The sequence below is a fragment of the Manis javanica genome, chromosome 15 (genome assembly GCF_040802235.1).
Source record: "Manis javanica isolate MJ-LG chromosome 15, MJ_LKY, whole genome shotgun sequence".
In the NCBI taxonomy this organism is placed as follows: domain Eukaryota; kingdom Metazoa; phylum Chordata; class Mammalia; order Pholidota; family Manidae; genus Manis; species Manis javanica.
In genome coordinates this window covers 28,633,750-28,654,512 of record NC_133170.1, presented here as the reverse complement: position 1 = coordinate 28,654,512, position 20,763 = coordinate 28,633,750, and the positions used below count along the sequence as shown (strand labels likewise).

General features: G+C 51.1%; 1 protein-coding gene across 3 annotated transcripts in view; it reads left to right on the top strand.

Annotated features, from left to right (window-relative positions):
* PRMT8 (protein arginine methyltransferase 8) overlaps window positions 1-17,816 on the top strand; it is a 96,051-nt gene extending 78,235 nt beyond the window's left edge. For 2 of the 3 annotated variants that reach the window (XM_073222857.1, XM_017670489.3), the window contains 4 exons: window positions 1,953-2,068; window positions 7,262-7,412; window positions 16,074-16,195; window positions 16,930-17,816. In XM_073222857.1, coding sequence (XP_073078958.1) covers window positions 1,953-2,068; window positions 7,262-7,412; window positions 16,074-16,195; window positions 16,930-17,013 — 473 coding nt within the window. In that variant the 3' untranslated portion in view covers window positions 17,014-17,816. The remainder of the gene's footprint in view (window positions 1-1,952; window positions 2,069-7,261; window positions 7,413-16,073; window positions 16,196-16,929) is intronic. The other variant, XM_073222856.1, reaches the window with a different exon arrangement.
* Window positions 17,817-20,763: the final 2,947 nt, after the last annotated feature.

Genomic DNA, 20,763 nt, shown 5'->3' with positions numbered 1-20,763 from the left:
TGCTTTTGATGTGCCAGACACTGTTTTATGCACCTTATGTATATGATTACATTTAATCATCATAACAACCCTACAGAGTAGACATAATTATCATCCTCTCCATTTTAAAGAAGAAGAAACCAACTTCTTGAGAAGTTAAATTCTTATGAAGATTACAGAACAAAGAAATGGCAGAGCCCAGATCTGAACTTCAAACCTCAGGCCTTTAAACACTACACACACAGACTCTCTCAGGTATCTGCCCAACACCTGCACTGAACCTTAACCTAAGTAGGGCCGAGAGACAGAAAGATCAGGAGCACGGCTGCAGGTCTCTTAAAGAAGGATTTCATCTGAAGGCATGAGTATTATTGTGCATGTTAATCTGGAGATAGAATGGGCAGCTCTTTCCAGACCCAGAAGGGGGTCTTCTCTGAAGCATGTCCTATTGTCAACCAAGCAGCTTTCTTCTACAAACAGAGGTTTCAATAGTGAATTAGACACCAGCTCTGGGTGATTTAATGATACATGACTGCCATCTTATCCTCAAGCCAGAATATCAAAGTGCTCGCCCTCTGGGAGATGATTATTTTCTCTGCCTCTTCTCGCTGAGGAAGGTCTTTGTGTGCCTTAGAAAACAGGCTGAGTCGAAGGAGCACAGCTTTTACTGACTGTTCACACCTCCCTCCTCACACCCCTCCTCCCGAACACTCCCCTAACACACTGCGACATAGTTCCCCAAGGTACCATTTGTTTGATGAAAATTTTAAAAGAAATTTAATCCCAGAAGATTTTTGAGACCAGCATCTCTACTTCAATGCATTCCCAAGCCCTGAATAAACAGACAGATGAGACTCAGCGGCCCACTAACTAAGCGCTTTGCTTAGGCTGCCCTCTGCATGGTGGGGAGAGGCAATTGCGTTCCTCATTGCTACCACAGCTCAAGCAGTGTGACTGAAGGGTTAGGGGGCAAGCTGGGTTTGAGCCCAGGCTCCACCATTTCCCCGATATGTGATATGGGGACTGACACTGCACACGAGACAGATGCCAATTCTCCCAGCCCGTTTTCTTACCTGTGTGTGGAAGTGTCCTTGTTGGGTAGGCTGAACAAAGACTGGTCTGGGCTAGGTGGTACATCAGTGATAGCCCTGAGACCGTCACGTAAGGGTGGTCAGAGCCATCAGCTTTCCACGCGTTTACTCATCAACCGTGCACCCTAAATATTTCTCCCTCTCAAAGCATACAGGAGCAGCCCCAAGTGGCCAGCCAGCGAGCACCCCCAGGATGGTTTGTGCCCCTCCTGGAGGGTATTTCTTAAGGGATGGATCCTTAGGGAGTGCATCATGGCAGGTGAGGAGGGCAAAGAGTCTCATGACCCAGCCCCCTTGTTTTTCGGTTGAGGAAACTGAATTTCAGTGAGGTCAGGGAGTTTGCACAAAGGTCTTGCCAGTAAGTGGTAGAGTTGGGATTCAAACTATAGCCTGGTTCATCTTAAGAGCCCCTGTTTCTGCTGCCTCGAAGGTTCAGTGTAAGGGGATAGGAGGAGGGGGAGAGACAGGCCTTCTAGGTGTGCAGGATGAGACAGAAATGTGAAGAGCCGATGAGAGAGTTCAGAGGCGACTCTGCAGCTCAGAACGGGGGTGAGGGTAGTTGGTCCAGGAAGAATCATGTGATTTGGGTTCTAGTCTTTGCCCCATGGCATTCTAGCTGTGAGATATTTGGAGAAGTTTATCAGCCTCTCTAAGCTTTAATGTCCCAAACCATGAAATGGGATCTGTACAAATGAGAGTGTGAGTAGGCATTTGGCACATTGCAAAGCTCTCTGCCCAGATGAGCAGGTTCTCCTGTTTTGTTGCAGGGGAACATGGGCTGGCCCTCCGCATCTTGGGCATGCCATGCTCTAGTACTCAGGAGGGTTGGGGAGACTTCTGGGGTCCTGTTACCAGCCCTCATGTCCCACCCTGTTCCCACAGGGTGGGAGAATGTCTATGGCTTTGACATGACCTGCATCCGGGACGTTGCCATGAAGGAGCCCCTGGTGGACATCGTGGACCCAAAGCAAGTGGTGACCAACGCCTGTTTAATAAAGGTCTGCAGACTCCCCCTGCTTGGGCCTGGGCATGCTGGAGGCCCAGCTGTGCCACCCTGGAGTAAGGGCAGCACTGGCATCTGCACGCCCATGGCCTGGTGAGGCAAGGCCACCTGGCCAGAGCCTCTGGCATCCCAAGATGACTGTCAAAAAGAGATGTTGTCACTGAAAAGGGCTGTGGACAGAGCCACTGGACTCCACGGTGGCACAGCTGAGGGGTGGGGGCTCCAGTGTGCTTCTTTGGAGGTGTGGGGATGTGGGGGGCCATCAGAGGAGAGAACATGCTGGAAGCAGGGCATATGCCCAGGTTGTGGGTAGCTACTCCACTCAGAGCGGGATGGCCTTCTTAGGAAAGAAGTCTGAGACTCTGTAAGTCTAATGGTCATTACACTCCTACCTCCAAGCACACATCTGACTGTCCAGACAGAGCTGCCCACCAGCCCTTCCCGAGCGTCCTTGTGTGCATGCACCCTAATGTCTCTCCTTCTGGGGCTTTCTTCAGTGCTGATGAAGAACAGCTGGTCAGCACCCTTGGCACCCCAATCCTCAGTGCATTCCTTTTTAAATATTCAAACATGCCAAATTTGAGAGAGTAAAAATAAATGCTCCCCTTGACCTCCACCCACTTGCAACTGCCATGTTCCCCCCAGAGGTGACCACTGTTCACGTGTGAAACCCATCTTTCCAGTCCTTTTTCTATGTATTTGCATTTAAATATGCTAATATATACTATGTTGAACCATATAAATTAGATATCTGTTTTTAAATCTAGAAAGACATCAATTTCATATGGTTCAAGCTAATGTCTTAATTTAAAAATCTGGGTTCATTATGTGAGTATTCATCAGTCCAACCAGCCCTCATCTTACTAAAACCTACCTGTCTGCTCTGATCCTGTGCAGACCCCTTCTTCTCTGGAAGTACTGAGGTGGTGGACTGGTACATTTCCAGGGGGTACCAGCGAAGAGTCCTGGGCCCCTGGGGATTAGGGGGAATTTCTGAAGGACTGATGCAAATGGCTGCTTTGCCCAGGTGACACCTGTCCTTAGTCTCCGGACAGTCTTCCAAGAAGAACCACAACCCTCCGTCCATGATATCACTGTGCCATGTAGAAGGGACTCTGAGGGCAAATAAAACTAGATGAGCTTCACTCAGGTCTCATCAGAGGCTGCCTCCCTCCTGTTCATCCAGGCCTTGGACTCGCCACGACAAGGTTCTCACTAAACCTGCTGGTTCCAACTCTAGGTGGGATTGATTGCAAGCCAGCGTGTCCTTTCATTTCTTCCTACTTTGGACCCTGAAGCCTCTCCCTTCAGGTGTCAGAAACAAGCCCACCCACAGTGCAAACCATTTCTGTGCATGTTGTAGAATTCATAGAAATCGATTGGCGCCACTGAATTTACCAAAGGACATCTGGCAGCTCTATCTAAGCACTAGACATGGCAGGTAATGGCTTCAGCCTGGGGACACAATTCTTTCACTGTGCTGGGGCCCCAGGTCGCTTTCTGCCCCTGGTCTACCAGTGTAGACACTGAGCTTCTGTTCATCTACTGCTGGCCACTGGTGGACTGGCCCGCTCCTGTCCCCCCAGACCACCCTGGCCTCCCTCTTCTCCCAACTCCCAGCCAGGACCCACCTGAGAGCAACCAGGGGCAACATGGCCCAGCTCAACGAGACGGCACCAGAGGGGCACATGACACACACACTCCCGGGAGCTCCGCTGGGTGGCGAGTCTGTGTTGGGCCTGGGGCTCGGTGCAGAAGCCCTGGCTCTCCTGTGCCTGGAGGCTTGCTTTCTCTGTTCCCTTGGGAAGGGTGAGGACTGTCTGTGCTCCCTCCAGCAACGAGGAGAGCTCCACCGTCAGCCAGCCGCTCTTGCTAATGTGCTAAGTGATGTTTTATCGAGCCTGTTGGGAAAACACTTGCCCTTCTTCACACACTTAATTGCTATTTTCATCGCTATTAACATTGCCGAGTGTGACACTTTATTATAATTAAGACTCTGTTTTGACCAGACTTTCTGCTCTGAGACATCCATTTGTAACATGATTTAGGGGCAGGGATGGCAGCAGCCAGGCGCTCTTCTGAGTGACTGATGCCCGAGGAGTCCTCTGCTTCCCAGGGGTCGCCTGGGGCCGCATCAGGGTCTCCCTGAGGTCTCAGAGCTGCTGAAGCTGCAGGAAGAAGAAAAGAAATCTTCCAGAGAAGGGGTCCATGCTCTGAGGCACCAAGACAACTGGGTTTGACTAGATTGACCCTGGGTCTGAGAGGAGGTGGCGCTGAGCCCACAGCTCCTCTGTGTCTGGGAAGCCCACCTACGGGGCATCCCGCCCTGCTCTCCGAAAGGCCAACTGACTCCACTGCTGGCAGTTTCTGGTAGACCTTCATTACTCCTGTTCTGAGGGCCTGTGACCCTACAGAGGCCCCTGCTGAGATGCAAATGTCTGTAGGGTCTAGTGAATACTGTCAGCTGACACAGGGATTGAGAGCTGACATGGGGTGGATGGCTGTCTGAGAGCAAAGTCCTGTAGAGACGAAATTCCTGATAGCTGGGGTGGTGTGTGTGGACATGTGCTGAAAGTGGTAAAGACCTTGGGGCCTGACAGCAGGACAAAGGAACCAGGTTTCAGTGTGCCGGAGCCTCCTTCCCAGTCTTCCCAGTGGTTGGGCCAGGAGGTTTAGATGTTCTGAGGTTATCTTCTTTGGATCCAGGGAGCAGCAAGTCTGAATGGATCTGAGAGACTAGTTGGTTGGTGTGCAGGACTGGCGTGCAGGGGAGGACAGTTGTCAAGCAGGAGACCTGTTAAGATGGACTTTGGAGTGTCAGGAGCTGTTATATAGCTAGACCAATACAGACACCAGACCAGTCTATTATATCTGAAGACTGGGACGGTGCAGCCCCTGTCCCCACAGGGCTCCAGTCCAGCAGCAAGGCCAGGGTGGAGGTTGGTGAGGCTGCTGAGATGAGCCAGAAGTAGTGGGAAAGAGCAGGCCAGGCTGGTGGCAGAGGTGACCAAGAGAGAAAGATACCAGGGAGCCTGAAGCCCCTGACCAGCTGGCCCTGACTAAGATGGAAAAAAAGTCAGTGGAGACACTGCCAGCCCGGTAGACCGTGCTGATGCCATTGACAAAAATTCAGTTAATCATGGCTTGCTCTAAGAGTTGTTCAGCTGGAAGGAACCTGTGGCTTAGGGACAATGAACATCACGAAGGCTGATGGGCACTGGGTTAAAAAGATTTCCCAGACTCTAGTAATGGCCCAAACTACCAGGGTGGTGTGTCATGAGGGACCCCTCAACTCCTGGCCCAGGATGAAAGGAAGAAGAATTACAGGTGGCCCTTTGTGGACGAGGGAAGTTGGCTGACCAAACGCAGTGTGAGCCTGCCAGCAGAGCGCTCTTTGTGATCAGAGGCTGCTGGAAGTACGTCCCAAACAAGGAGGGTAAAGGAGTCAGAAATCATGACTTATGAGAAGCAAATAAAAACCCAGAGGCACTTTATGTTGGAGAAGAAAAGGTTTTGGGGACCCATGTGAGCTGGAACAGGGATGGAAGTCAGAGAGAATGGTGTGGGCTCTCCTCAGTAATTTTGAGGAGCACCTACTGGTTGGAGATGTCAGGAAATGGAATCGGCTGCCTGGTAGGTAGTGAATGCATCAGTGAAGGTGTGCAAGCAAGCACCAGACGGCCCCTTCCTGGCTTCCTGGGATTGCTACCAAGGCGGCTCTCATGTTGGGTTAAGGGAACTCGCTTTCTCATCCCATCACATCTGCGTGGCAGACCCAGGGCTCACATCCCATTGGTTCTTTTTCCTCATCCTTGTCTTTAAAAGAACAGTGTAACTTGCATTTGAAGTGACATCACCAAGAGGCTTCCACATTCCCCTAAACCTACAATTGTACCCTCTTCCCAGCTAACAGCTGAGAGCTTCCATTTCCCCAGAGGATGCCCAACTGCTCACCCCAGACCACAGCAGGGCTCTGCGCTGACCTGCTCCCTGACCACACTTCTTCCTGTGTCCGCCCCGTGGAGGCAGGGCTTCTCTTAGAAGTTCCCGGCATGCTTTGCATCTACTATTCCTTATTTATCTGAAAAATATGTAGAATGAAACCATGCCACTTTGTCTCTTCCCTGCTCTTGTTCCCCTACCCTCAGGCCCCTCTCCTGTTATTCCCAACATAGTCCATCATCTGGGTCCCAAGAGAGCCCCCAGGAACCATTCCTGGCACACAGGTGTCTGTGTGGCTCTGACAGAGTCTTCAGGACAAATGTCCTTGCCGCACCATCCCCACAAGGGAAGCCCTTCCCTAGACCTCACTGACAGCTGTCTGACAGGATGCCTCCAGAGCACTCGGAAGGTTTGACCTGTCTCTCTGGAGCCAGCAAACAGCCAGTCCGCATCCTTCATGCCGAAAAGGACAGCTCATTGCAAATCGTCCTTCCTTATACTTGCCCCCAACACAAGATTGACTTTCAGCCACTTGAAACTGCAAGAAGTATTAGTCCTTTGTGTTCTCCATTCACAGCCATAATGGAAAAATTCTTACCTCTTTATTTCTCCCTTTCCTTTTTTGTCTGACTGCCCAGGCCTGTCACAGATAGCCAGCAGGACCTCCCTTGGCTCTGCCTGTGACTGTGGGCAGCCTGGGGTCCTCGCTGCAGAGACAGTACTTGGTGCTGGGCACTTGAATATCAAAATGGTGGGAAATGAGCCCTCAGGTTCACCCAGATCCCTGGGAGGCTTGGTAAAGCACACTGCTGGGTTGATTCAGTGGGTCTGGCTCCCGGCCCCATCTTCCCCACTGCAGGGGTTTTCCTGGTTGGTGCTGCCCTGCATTGCCCTGGGCCCACACGGTGAGAATGCGAGTGGGCTGCTCCCAGGCCACCCACACTGGGCTCCCGGGCGCTCTGGCTCGTGACTCCTACTCTGTCCCCTCCCCAGCTCCCACCAGCCCCAGGCCCACAGAGATACCTTCCTGATTCTGTTCCCCTTGGGTTCTGATCCAGATCCCTTTGTGCGGCAGCCTGAGCACGCTCCCTGGGAAGGACCCGGCGGTCACTGGGAGGAGGGCCTGGTGGTGGGCCTGGGGATGACATCTGTCATCGGTAGTGTCCCACGGGACTGGAGCTGCTGACCAGGCTCCAGCTCTGCCAAGGCGCTAAGGGTCCAGCATTCTCTCCTCTCTGGGCTGCAGGAGGTGGACATTTACACGGTGAAGACGGAGGAGCTGTCATTCACGTCTGCCTTCTGCCTGCAGATACAGCGCAACGACTATGTCCACGCCCTGGTCACCTATTTTAATATTGAATTTACCAAGTGCCACAAGAAAATGGGGTTTTCCACAGGTGAGCCTCCCCTCCACCCATGTTGAGGCTCTGTGGGAAGTGACCAGGGAGAAGGACCTGGGCCTTAGCTGGGGGCCCTCACGAGGCATCTCGTAAGCCTTCTCCAGCTGTGGAGGACTCACACATCCCCAAGCTTTTGGCTGCCCAAGGAGAAGGTAAATTAAATTGTGGCTGCGTGTCAGAGCTGGGAGCATGTGTTGGGTGGGGAGAGGCAGGGGTAGGGCCCCTTTTCTAATGCACACTTGTTCATTCAGCATTTACAGAGCACAGCCTGTGTGAGGGGTGAGGACACGGAGATGTCCCTGTCTCCAAGGCCGCGTGTCACCACGGTGCTGGCAAATTTCAGGAGGCTGCAGACGGGCCTCTAGGTCTCCTTTTCTTCACTGCTTCCACCCCAATCCACCCTTCAAGCCCCCGACACTGCTCCCCAGAGACCACCCCTGCCGCCTCCCAGCCCTCCTTCAAGGATGTCCCATTGCCTGCAGCAGATGAACCCAATCTTAGCCTGGCAAATGGAGCTTCCATGACCCGGCCCTTGCCCGCTCCTCCCCCACAGTCCTCACCTTCCACGCGTCCCATCACTGCCACTGCCTGTGTAGCCCCATCACACCAAGCGCTTGGCGATTTCCTGCCATTCATTAGTGGGGCTCAAGCATCCAGGCCCTTGTTTCTGTGCTCACTAGCCCCTGCACATCCAGGCGTGCCATGGGAGAAGAGGGTCTTTTGTCAGTGGTTCTTGTCCTCTCCTTTTCCCCTCTGTCACTTTGCTGGGGCTGCCACAACAAAGTCCCACAGACTGGGGGCTTAAACATTAGAAATTTATTTCTGCTTAGTCCTGGAGGTTAGACGTCTGAGATCAAGGTGTCAGTAGGGGTGGTTCCTCCTGAGGCCTCTCTCAGCTTGCAGACGGCCACCTCAGCCGTGTCCTCACATGGCCTGTCCTGTGTGTGTGCACATCCCTGTGTCTTTGCGTGTCCTAATCTCCTCTTTCTATGTGGACACCAGCCAGATTGAATTAGGGCCCACTCGAAGGCCTCATTTAACCTAATCATCTCTTTGAAGTTCCTATCTCCAAATTTAGTTGACCCTTGAACAACTCAGGTTTGAACTATGTGGATCTGCTTACTTGCAAATTTTTTTTCAGTAAATATATTAGAAAATATTTTGGAGATGTGCAACAGTTTCAAAACACCATTTTCTTTTCTCTAGCTTACTTTATTGTGGGATATAGTATATAATATATACAACATACAAAATATGTCTTAATCAACTACTTATGTTTTAGGTAAGGCTCTGGTAAGGCTAATGTTTTAGGTAGGCTATTATTCGTTAAGGGTTTGGAGAGTCAAAGTTATATGCAGATTTTCAACTGCACATAGGGTAGACACTCCTAACCCCCACATTGTTCAAGGGTCAAATGTAGTCATATTCTGAGGTGCTGGGGGATAAGCTCCAGTACATGAATTCAGTGGGGGATACAATTCAGCCCATAACCCCTCCCCACCCTGCCTCCTCATCAGGCCAAGGGCAGCAGAGGCCTCACCTCTCAGCTCAGGTATTTCTTGATCCCCCCTTCCCTCTTGGGTCAAAGTTCCGTGTCCTTCTCAGGGGTCCCTAACATCCTGTGCTTACATCTGTCATGGCAATGTTTAAAGTGAAACATATGCACAATGAGAAAAAGACAACAAAAGGGTATAAAAAATCAAGGAAAATGTCCTCTTCGCATTCTTCCCAGTCCCAGGCCTCAAAGGTATATATTGTTAATGATTTCTTTTGTATCCTTCTAAAAACTTTCAGTGCTACAAAAGCACATAGATATCTCTATACACCTTTTTTTTTCTTTTTGATTTTTATTTGATATAATTATAGACCCACAGGAAGTTCAAAAATAGCACACAGAGTTCTGTGACCCCTTTCCCCAGCTCCCTCCGCTGGTGGCATCTTATATAACTAGAGTACAATATAAGCACTACAACTTTTTCAAAAAACTGTTTCATACTATACACACTGCCCTCTGTTACCTTGCCTTTATTTAACAACATAATCTTGGAGATAATTCCAGAGCCTCACGGAGATATCTACTTTCTTTTTTTAAATATCCACACAGGATTGCAATGTAGGGTGTGCCACCATTAATCTGACACTTCCACCTTGTTTTGCAACCCTCAGCCTGCCCGTGGGTTGGGGTCGTGTCTTGTTAATCTGCCCTCCTTGGCTTCTACAGTGCTGCTGGGCTCTGAGTAGGGTCCCAATAAGTTTCTGCTAAATGAGGCCCTGAGGGTATGACTCCTGCCCTGGGGAATATGTTCATATTGACCATTCGTGTGCAGTCTTCCTGGGAATTGGGGGCATGCTGTCGGGGGAGGGTGAGTGTGCGTGGGGTAGGGATAGGTGAGTTCTACCCGAATTCAAGGACGTGATTATTCACTTCCTGAAGCCATGGTGACATTGATCCTCTTTTACCTGTGGACGGAAGGGCAAGAGACTTATCTAATCCCTCTCAGAAGGGCTCTTTTCAGAACTAGTGTTTCCTGACCACCAAGCAGGATGTCCTAGTGTCTGTCAGCCAGCCCTGTGCTGGTGCCCACCTCCCCTGGGGAAACCCAGACACCCCAAATCCGGGTCGTTAGTTAAATATCAGTGGTGACCCTCCTGAGAGAAGCAGTGGCAAGCTCGTCTTTCTGGTGGGCAGGCACAGCCAGGAGGGGCAAGGGAGATTTTACTGGGCCTAGAAAGGTGGATGAGATGCAGCCTTGCATTGAGGCTGTGGCAGTGAGAGGGCTGAGAGGGAGTCCGCCTGAGGACCTTGGCTGTGACTAGAGGCCAGGGTGGAGCTACAGTGGTGGTGCTGCCTCCCCCCTCCCCAGGAGCATGCCTCCCCAGGGCCTGCCCTGCGGCAGGGGAGGAGGAAGTCAGTGGGGCAAGGGTACTCTGAAAAGGTTCCGGTTTCTGAAGCCCAGACTCCAGCCCTGGAGCTTTCAGTGGCAGTTTTCCTTTCCCTGAGATGCTTTATTTCTAGGCCTTGAGGTTGAGCAGACCCCTGGGCCCCTGTCCAGAGATGGCTTTCTAGCTCAGCGTTGGCAGGGACAACATGGTTGATGCCCCCACGTGGAGGAAGCTTGGTTAAACTCAAGTTCAGGATCAAAGAAGTCGGCCCTGGGCTGCCTGAAGGATGCTGAGGATTCGTCTTCGGGGCAGAAGCCTCTGACCCATGGGCGCGGATTTCCCTTTGGGTCTGCTGTCACACCCCGACTCCAGCCCTACACAAGTCCCTCTAGAGGATGAGGAATGTGCCATAAGCTCAAAGACCTGGGTCCAGATCAAGATCCGAGCATGCTCCTCTGGCTTTCTGCAGTGATGGTGTTATGCCATCTGCCTGTGCGCAGAATCCCAGGAGCTCGGGTTCTGACAGGACGCTGGGAGGTCCTACTGTTTCCTGCCTCCTGGTGCAACAGTCCCATGTGTGGCCCACCTGCCAGTGTCAGTAGCCTCCTCTGGGAACTTGTTAGGAAGGCAAAGTATCGGACCACACCCCAGATCTGCTGAGTCAGAGACTCTGGGTGGGACCCAGAAATCTGTCTCCACAAGCCCTCCAGGTGCCTGTGATGCATAAATCCCTTTGAGACCCACTGCCTCTGTGCAGAACTGCCTGCACAAGGTGACTGTGAACTTGGCTGATGTAAACGCCCTTTGATAAGGTAATTCCACCTTCTTGCTATATGCATATACCCTCTGTTCTCACCAAGACTGTTGCCTTCTGGCTGACACGGACCCCTCATGCTGCAGCACCCCCTCGTCAGCTGCTCTCTCGGCCACCTCGGAATGTCAGCGTGGGGTTTTGCTTCAGGCATGTAGCAGACACCTACCAGGTAGCATTTATGTTTGGCAGTGGGCTTTACTTAGATCCTCTGCACTGACGAACAATAAAAGACTATTTCTTATTAGTTTTTAAGAACCTCAGTCGCATGGAATTAGATAAACACTAACTCTTGGTCATGATATACTATCATCATGGAGTTATGCATGGTTCCCTATTTGCTTATTTATTAATAAATGAACACCTTTGAACTCACCACCTAACTCTGTTACTAGAATATAAATAAAGTATTATCAAATAGAAGGTAATAGTAACTAGAAACAAATCTATTGTTATTATCAGAATTTAAGTATATTAGTTAATATCAAGAAATAAACCATTCTTAAATAGAATATAAATGTTAACCAGCAATACATTATTAATGAATGCATGATTATATTTATAATTAATAAATGTGAGTAAATTAATTGATAGTCATGTAACAAATCCTTGTGAGTTCCCTGACTAACTCAATGACTTTAATACAGCCAATACGTTTGACTTACCTGGATGCCCCGCCCATCCCATCCTCCCAGCCCTGCTCTAGATGAACATTTTCCTGAGTTCTGTGTTCCTTATCCGCCTGCTATTTTAAACAACTTTTATCATGGATGTGGAGGCCTAAACAAGGAGTTGCTCAGTCTCAGCTGTGCTTGAACTTCATGCAAAGTGTAGCTTGCTGCAGGTGGCCCCTTCGCATCAATACCCGGCTGGGTTTCCAGCTGAGCCTGCTGCAGGTGGCTCTGGAGGGCCCACTCCAAAGCGCATCATCCATCATGCAGCTTGTAAATGGCCCCTGTGATGACCCTGGCATCTCTTCTCTGCAGAGCCAGGTGGAAACTGCCCCAGATGGACATAGGCACCCAGGGTGCCAGTGGGCACAGCTGCCCCCTTGGACATATCCTCAGCGGTTGGGGGTAGGGAATGGGACCTGGGACCCTGGGGGTGCTGTGTAGGGTGGTCAGACACTGGGGATGATCCTGAGTGAGGTGCTTTCTGGGCCTTGGGCTTGTTATGTCAGGAATGACTCAGTTGGAGCTGGACTGCCTGGCAGCCCCTTTCTAGCTTTGCCATCCTGTGATATTGAGTCATTTTCTCTGGTCAGAGAAGCTTCTTGGTGCATAGTCTTTAACTCTGCAAAAATCTTCTGAGCCTCCTGGGAATGTAATTATAGTTTACAGCTAGAAAAAGTATTAAATTCCAGGAAGAACTGCCAGCCACTTAGCCACTGGGAAGTGGGACAGGAGGCAGGATTCCAGTCCCTTCCTCAAAGCCCTGGGCAACAGCTTCTTGTGAGAGGTGCTGTCCCTTGTCCCACAGCCTCCTGTGCCCCCTACCCCTGCCCTTGGCCACCACCCCCACCAGGCTCTGCTAGCTGCCTGTCTTCTCACTTAGGCTATAGGATCTGGGTTTGGGGAAGGCTGTACTGGCTGCGGTTCCTCCAATTTAGGGCCATATCTAGCACCTGATAGGCATCAGGATAATTTAAATTAATGAAAGTGCACATGAGCGAATGAATGAATGTGCGTGTACTTAGAAAGCTGCAGGCAGTACTGGTCACACTCCAACGTCTAGAACAATAGCTGTCCCTAGTCAAGAGACAGAAGGGGAGGGCACCAGAGGGAGGGAGAAAAGGGGAGTTGATGTGTAAGGTCAGGATATTAAAAGTATGAAGATATCTTCATAATAGAGAAAGTTGAAAGCCAGTTACACAATCCTGAAGGCTGTACTTGGGGCAGGAGAGGGAGGGAGGGACAGACTTGTTCCCTGATGAGAACTCTATATATTGTTCATAGCTCTGTGTTGAGTGGTCACCCTGGGGCATGGCAACTTTCTGGATGCTTCCCCAGAACATTGTAGATGACTAGAGTGAGGCAGCACATCCTTGCAGGCCAAAGCCATGGTTGATGGATAAATAAATGCTATCCTGTTTTCTATAATGATTAAGTAACCACCTAATGCAATGGCCTGGCCCTACCTATGTTATAGGTAGGATGACCATATAATTTATCGTTCAATTAAAGACACTTTTGAGAGTGAAGGGAAAAGCTATTAATAATCATGCCAGGAAAAGAGGAGGAAATTGAAACTGTCCTGGGCACATAGGGAGATCTGATCACCTTTGGTATACCCTTTCCTCTTCATCCCATCTAATCCTTAAAGTACCTCAGGAGATAAATATCATGCCCCATGTTCTGCAGAAGTAGGAAATGAGCCCATGGTCTCAGTGCAAACACATGGCAAAGTGGAGACTGAAACCGGGCTATTGTTGCCTAATTAAACACCCTTTCCACTGATAACCACCCAAGAGATGTTATTAGATAGGAAAGATTGGGTTTGCACACAATTTCAGCCATAGCCATGTGTCCACAACACCTGGAGGGATATTTTTAAGTGGCAAGCGGGTCCCCTTCTCATCCCCAGAATTACTGAATTCAGATCTCCAGGAGCATAATCAAAACATCTGAATTTTAATCAGTTTCTCCTGGACATTTTGATGGAGAATTAGGATTCAGAAAACTAGTTTAGACAATTAGTCCATGGCTAATGGACCCATCATGGAAATTAGATGTTTGGGGAAGTCCTCAACCTTTTGATGTTGATGTCAAGGGGGAGAGTCACTTTCCTCCAACCCAAGGCTAGCATATTTTGGGGGATCACCATCAGAGACACACTCTGAGGCTCGATGGCTGGCAAATCAAACCCATGAAGTCTCTGGGAGTCTCATAAGGCATCTGATTAGGTGACAGAAGGAAGCTGCTTGAATTCCCTTGCCTGAAGGTCTTTAAGAATAGGAGACACCTGTCTGAGCCGGTGTAGGTGTAGGTGGGGGCGAGAGTGCTGTCAGTCAGACACTGCCATTCTCCGCACGCACCAGAGACTATCTTTTGACAATTTATTTAGACATGGTTGGCAGGGAGGGTGCTGGGAGCAGGTGGACTTTGTCTGTAGACAGCAGTATGCCTCAGAGGCCAGGAAGGCTGGATATAGTTGGGTATCCAGTATCTGAGAGGCCCAATTTCATGTTCATGATCCTCTTTCAAGCCATCCCAAATGCTCAGGCTGCTCCCCACACCACCCCCGCCTCCATGACCTTGAGTTCGCATTGATTTCCCAAATGCACACATTGAAGGCTACTTGAGTCTTTATCCAAACCACTGACATTTGATCAAGCCAGTTCATTGCAGAGAGCTAAAAAACAAAACAAAACAGATTCTTCACAATCATTCGAATAGATCTTGGGGTTTGAAAGATCTTAGAGGTCACCTGGTCTGACTCAGGGCATGATAAATCCCCACTCAGTGCTTGTGGTGTGAACATCCCCAGCGTGCACTTCTGATAGCTCATACAACTGCAGGGCAGCCCCAATTCTTCCTGGCAAATTAAAAATCTACCTTCTAGTAATTCCCAGTGACTAGCCTTTGCCCTGCCTCCAAATCCATAAATAAGGCCACATATAAGCCATCCCATAGGACAGTTTTTGACGTATTTGAAAGGCCCTTAGAATATTCACCCCAAATCTTCTTATCTTTATCTCTGGTCCTAAGTAAAGAGGAAATCACTACTGAAGAGCCCTGCATCCTAGTGGAGGAAGCAAAGAGCCTGAAGGGCCAAGGGGAACTTGTATCATACAGATTCTCCTACAGTCCATAGGTTCCAAAGCCCCCAGGTAGTTGAACACCTGTGGGTACACTGAAGCATGACAAATGTCTACTCTAGGTTTTTACCATCGCTCACGTATTCAGTACTTAGAAATCTACCAAGTGTGGTGGTCGTACTGGGGATATAACAGTACATGAACCTGGCATGGCCCCCGCCCTCATGGAGGTTGCAGTTGTGTGGAGGAAGACACAGACATGTGGATAAAGACAGAGGCGTTTATGCTGTGGCACGATAGGTACCATGGTAACGTAAGCTCAGGTGCTCTTTGAGCAGGTGGTGATCAGGGAAGGCTTCCCAGAGGACGTGACCTTGAAGAGTGAGGAAGAGAGAGCCTGGTGGGCATGGAGGGAAGAGTGTCCCAAAGACTGCTGCTGAGGAAGAAGCCTGCAAGCAGGTCCCCTCACTTAGCTGTGGAGTCTGTAGTGTGCGGGGGGATAGATGGGGTTTAATGGTGAATACAGGTGAGGCCCGGCATCTGTGGCTTTGCATCCTGCAGGGTGAGTGAGCTGCAGACCGGCCAGAGGCTGTGGAATGAAAATGATCCCTCATTTCTTTTTGACCCAGTTAGGAAGCCCAACTGAAGCCCCATGGTGGGTATGAGGTTCAGTTCTAGAACAGAGAAGCAGGCGGGGAGAGCTGTCTGATGGGTTGGGACATCAGTGGAAGTGGGGGAACTTGTTCAGTTGTGGGGTTTGCATAAATGGTGTCCTTCATGGGGAGACAGGATGGCCTGCTCAACAAATCCCCCCCCTTATACTGTCTGGACGTCTTCACTCTATCAGACTAATTAAAAACCTAGCATTTTGAGATTCATCTGTAATAATGAGGTTAGTTGGTGAGGGGTAGTCATCTTCCCCACACTTCTGCTCAGAAACCCCTCCAGGTGTGAACTTGGACTGTCAGCTTGTTTCTCCTCTCACTCCCAGCTCAGATCTGCAGCCCGGAGGGGAGGGGTTTGGAGGGAGGGGCACATGCTGAGTGGGGAGGGCCTGGGGTCCTCTTGTCACCACCTGACAAGAGTGCTGGGACACACGGGGCTCAGGGAGTCCCAGGGAGAGCCCGGCAACTTTTAGGCAGGTGCCCACTTCCACCCTTCTGAGATGTCTCCCCTGAGTTCTGTCTCCGATTTCCTTCGCCCACAGCCCCTGACGCCCCCTACACCCACTGGAAGCAGACTGTCTTCTACTTGGAAGATTACCTCACTGTCCGGAGGGGGGAAGAAATCTATGGGACCATATCCATGAAGCCAAATGCCAAAAACGTGGTGAGTGCTGGGGCCACCCCTGTGAGGGCTGGGGTCAGAGTGAGGGACCCCAGGACTGGCCCCCAGGGAGCTCCCAGGGCCCACTTGCCTGTGTGCCTTGTACACAATCAGAGAAGGCCCTGGGGGAGGCGGTAGGAAGGCAGGTGTGGGTGTGACTGGGCATCACTGAAGGACTCCAACCCTGGTCCCTTAGAACTCGGGGGCAAGAGACTTCTCTGGATTCAGTTAGCCTTGAGGATAGCTTCCAGTTCTTCATCAGAGGGGCTTTGAGCACAGAGGCTAAGCTTCCCCTCATTTAGGGTGAGTGGAGCCAGGAAATAACAGTTTCCAGTGGCCTGGAAGATGTTTGGTTCCCATTTCTTCAGGTGGCCTGGTGGGTTGGAGACAATGCGATTCTTTCTGAGCAACCCTGGTTGCAGGCAAGTGAACAAAGCAGTCTACAGAAAGCTCTGAGGGTTATGCTGCAGAAGACTCGACCACTCCCCTCTGTTTTCTCCCAAGATGAAATCAGAGGGCACATTTTTATATTGTAACAGGAGGGACATAGATTGGAAATCAAAGACTTTCCTGTGAGAATAACGAGCACTAGAATAAATTCCTGAGGGCTGTTCGTGAGAACTCCTTGCTAGAATCCCCTAGAAGCGCAGGGTTACCCACCCCTCAGCCAGCCCGGAGGGCCTGGAGCAAGCCTTCCCACCATGCTAACACAGGGACTCTCTGCTCCTTCTTTGCAGCGAGACCTCGATTTCACAGTAGACTTGGATTTTAAGGGACAGCTGTGTGAAACATCTGTATCTAATGACTACAAAATGCGTTAGCACAGGTGGGAGGCTGCAGAGAGCGAGAGAGAGACGAAACTCATCTCGATCTGCGGCGCTGTAACAAGGGACACTGTTTGCAGGACTACACACTCGAAAACCAGAGTTTTAAATTCTGCCTTGGAGATTGGTGAACCCACCAGGGCTCCCGCGGGCCCTGCCACTGGACTGAGAGCCTCCAGCTCCTCAGCTCTGCTCTGGGAGCCTCTCACAATGGCTTTGTTGCCGCCAACAAAGAGCAACCTCCAGGGCTGCGGCTGGGCTGAGGATGGAGAAGTCCACATGCATACCCATCGTCCTCCTTAACTGTGAATCTCCAGGTCTTCCAAGTTTTGCATGCTGCAGGCGACTAGGACAGATTGCTTCACTAGAACCTGGAGTGTCTTTGGTAGCATAAGCCAGATTACCTGTCTGTGTGGTGGCGTGTGCCTGCGGTGCACGCGTGCGTGAGCACAGCTATCTACCAGTTCATTTACCCACAACACCTGTATATGCATGCATATACAACTGAGTGGGTAGACTTATGTGTTCATTCAGGGTGTGTGTGTACGTGTGTGTGTGTGTGCGTGCATAGAATATATACTACTCTCAGAGGAGATTCTGTTGCTTTCGAATAGGAATTTGTTTTGTGATTAGTTCTCCCCCTTCCCCATCCCTTACAGATGTTAAGCAGCTATGAGACGTTCTCTGTACCAGCTCTGGTCTCCTTTTGACTAGACCCTGGCTCTGAACCCTGAGCATAGTACTGCGCACTCTGTGGGCACTCAATAAATGCACCTGAGAACAAAGCGATGGAATGGCTGCATTCCTGGTACTCTGGCGTGGGAGGTTCTGGGGAGGAAGTCAAGGCCACTTTGGAACAGAAGATCAAAAGAGCTGCCCCTTGGCTTCTCCCTGCACTGGAAGGTAGTCCCTGGCAAAAGCCCCTGTGAAGTCAGGACTAGCCCTAGGGCATCTTCCCTGCCACCTCTTAGGGGTGGGAGGGGAGTCTTAGGGGATGGATGGGGGGTCATGAACCATCTCTCAGGTGCTCTGGCACGTAACCAGGAGGGAGTCCGAGGTCAGGAGTGGGAAACCCTGGGATGTGCACCCTGCAGGGAGGACCCAGAGAAAGCAGGACATGGTGGCTGAGCTTGTGGTCTGGGTCACTGGGGAGTCTGGACAGGATCTGTGGGAAAGGCCAGTGGAGGGAGGGGCCTTGTCTAGGGTGCTGAGAGTTAGGGGAACCTTGGGGCATGTGGCCTCTGCCCCCTTACCCCTGGGCCAGGATCTGGACTGGCCAGCCCCCCTGCATCAGCAGGAGCCACGATCTAGAGCAGGCCTTCCCACCCAGCCCTGGTGAAAGACACTTGGACCCCAGGGTGATTCTCCAGGTGCCCATCACAGCCCCCTTCCCTAGTGGGGCTGGTCAATCTCCAGTGCCCCAACTTCTTCAGCCCTGCCACCTCTAAGATTTTAGACTCTGTTCCAATAATGGAGAGGACAGACCAGATAAGAGATTCCTGGGGCTGGGAATGATCACTGAAGATAAAAAGGGGGCCTTAACTGTAGGCAGAATACAGGCCTAGCTGCCACGAAGACTCAGTGACCAAGAAGTGTGAGGGCCTGCCTCTTTTCTGTAGGGATGGGACAGGGCCAGGTGCTGGGCTGTGGGGTCAGGCCTGGCCCTGCCTACCATGCTTTGTGGACCTCGGGCAAGCTGGGGCTCAGTCTCGTCACTGAGGAGTGGTAGCTGGACTAGGAGTGTTTTCCACACTGTGTCCTGCGGAGCCCTAGGGCTTGTGGGAGGTGCCAGGGTCTGGGCAGGCAGAGCTCTGGGGGCCCCCTCCCCAAATTCAAAATGAACAATTTCTCCCTTGTCTGTTTTAGTTTTCTTTGGGGAGAGAGTTTTACTACTAAAAATAAAAATAAAATAAAGAAATGAAAAGAACCCAAGACCCAGACCGAACACCTTTGAAATGACTCACCTGGGTGAGCCCAGGTCCTCCTGGCCCTCAGACTCTGCGGTCAGTGACATCCTGGCCCCTCTCCCTTCCCTTCCCTCCTGCCCTGTGCAGTTTCTTGTAAAGACCCCAGAGCAGCTTTTGGGTCTTGGCTGGGTGCCCACCACCTGGCCTAGAACCACACGTTCACACGCCTGCATCTTTATGTTTTCCCATTCTAATCAGCTCTAAAATATTCTCTCTGGCACGGTCATCACTCAGAAAAGGGGACAGGCTCTGTGGACAGACGTGGGGCCTTTGTCTGAAATTTAAAAGGGGCCCCTCAAGGCACACAGAGCTCTGTGCATGCTCTGCTTGGCAGGCAAAGTAGGTTTCCATCCCCACTTTGCCCCCTGGCCTGCTGCCTTTGTGCAGTGCGCAGAATGCACAACAGTACTCAGAGGCCCCGAGAGAATCTGTGCTGGTCCCCTTGGAGCCCTTGTTTGTTCCCCTCTAGCCAGCAAAGGCTGTCCTGTGCTTCAGTTCTGAGCCAATCATGTTTTTCATTAGCGACCTACTGGCAAAAGTTCTGCCCTCGGTCAAATGGTGGTAACAGGATCTTTAGAATGGAAATACCAGGTACTTGCCAGGCCTGTGGAAGTGTTTTGATTTGGTTTGGTTTGGGGTCATGCTTTGGCTTGTGTGACAGGCAGTCTTACCTGTGTCATCTCCCCCACGAGAGGCATTGCAGGTACAGGACGAAAGAGGGCTGTTCAGGAGTGAACAGAGCTTACAGGGCCCAGGGCTGGGAGTGGGAGTGCAGGGAGGCCTCAGCTTGGCTGTGGGGGGGTATGTACTGGGGCCGGCAGTGCCCTTGAAAACGAGAGCTGCCTCCAGGGGCAACGGCTCCTTCCCTTCTGGCTCTTCCATGCTCATTGGCTTCTCAAAGTCCCAGGAGCCAGGCTGGGATGCCCACTTTGTAGCTGAGGCACTTTGAGGTCCTGAGATGAGGAGTGGAGTTCTGTGACCTCAAGTCCTGTTCAACATGCCTTCTGCTGCCTGTGATGATTCCTTAGACCTCAGGCCCTGGAGGCTTCCCTTTGCACCTGGAGACAAAGACAGAGAAAAATCATACAATGCTTCTTGCCCCTGTGTGTTAGATAGGAAAGACAGAGAAGAGATGCTTCAGAGGGGACAGCAACTAGCATGCTAGGAGAGGGAAAGGGGTTGAGGAAGGACATGGGGGTGTGGGCTTCCCAGTGGGCATTCGAGGGGAGCTCATTAGTGGGTTTTTCCTGTGGTGGGAGTCAGGGAGCCCAGGGCTCTACCTATCTTGGGCAGGGAGCCCATTCAACTTCATGAAGGATTCCATCCAGGTCAGTGGGGCAAAATCCTACATGGCCAAGAGCCTTCAAGGTGCCCCAGGAACCGCAGCATTTGAGGCCGGCAGGCATTTCTGAGATCCCCAGGCACTGGGAGGGCTGGACTGAGCCAAGACCCATCTGACTTCCTGGCCTCTGTGGCATCCAGAGGAATGAGGGTCACCCCGTGTGCCCTGCCCCTGGTCTTCGGCCCCTGCTATGCCATCACCAATCCCTCTGCTCCGGGGCTGCAGAAGAGAAGTTGGGGTGCCATGAAAGAGCAACGTCACGTCAGCCCTCCCCCTCCTGCCCACAAGTGTGTTCTGCTAGGAACTGTAATTTCCCTCTGGTTCTGTGGAAAATAAGCAATATCAGCTTCAGCATGATCTGAATAGAAGCCAGTATATAAGATGAGGTCTCAGTGTGACAATAAGATGCCATAAAGACGACTTCACTCAGGAAATCTG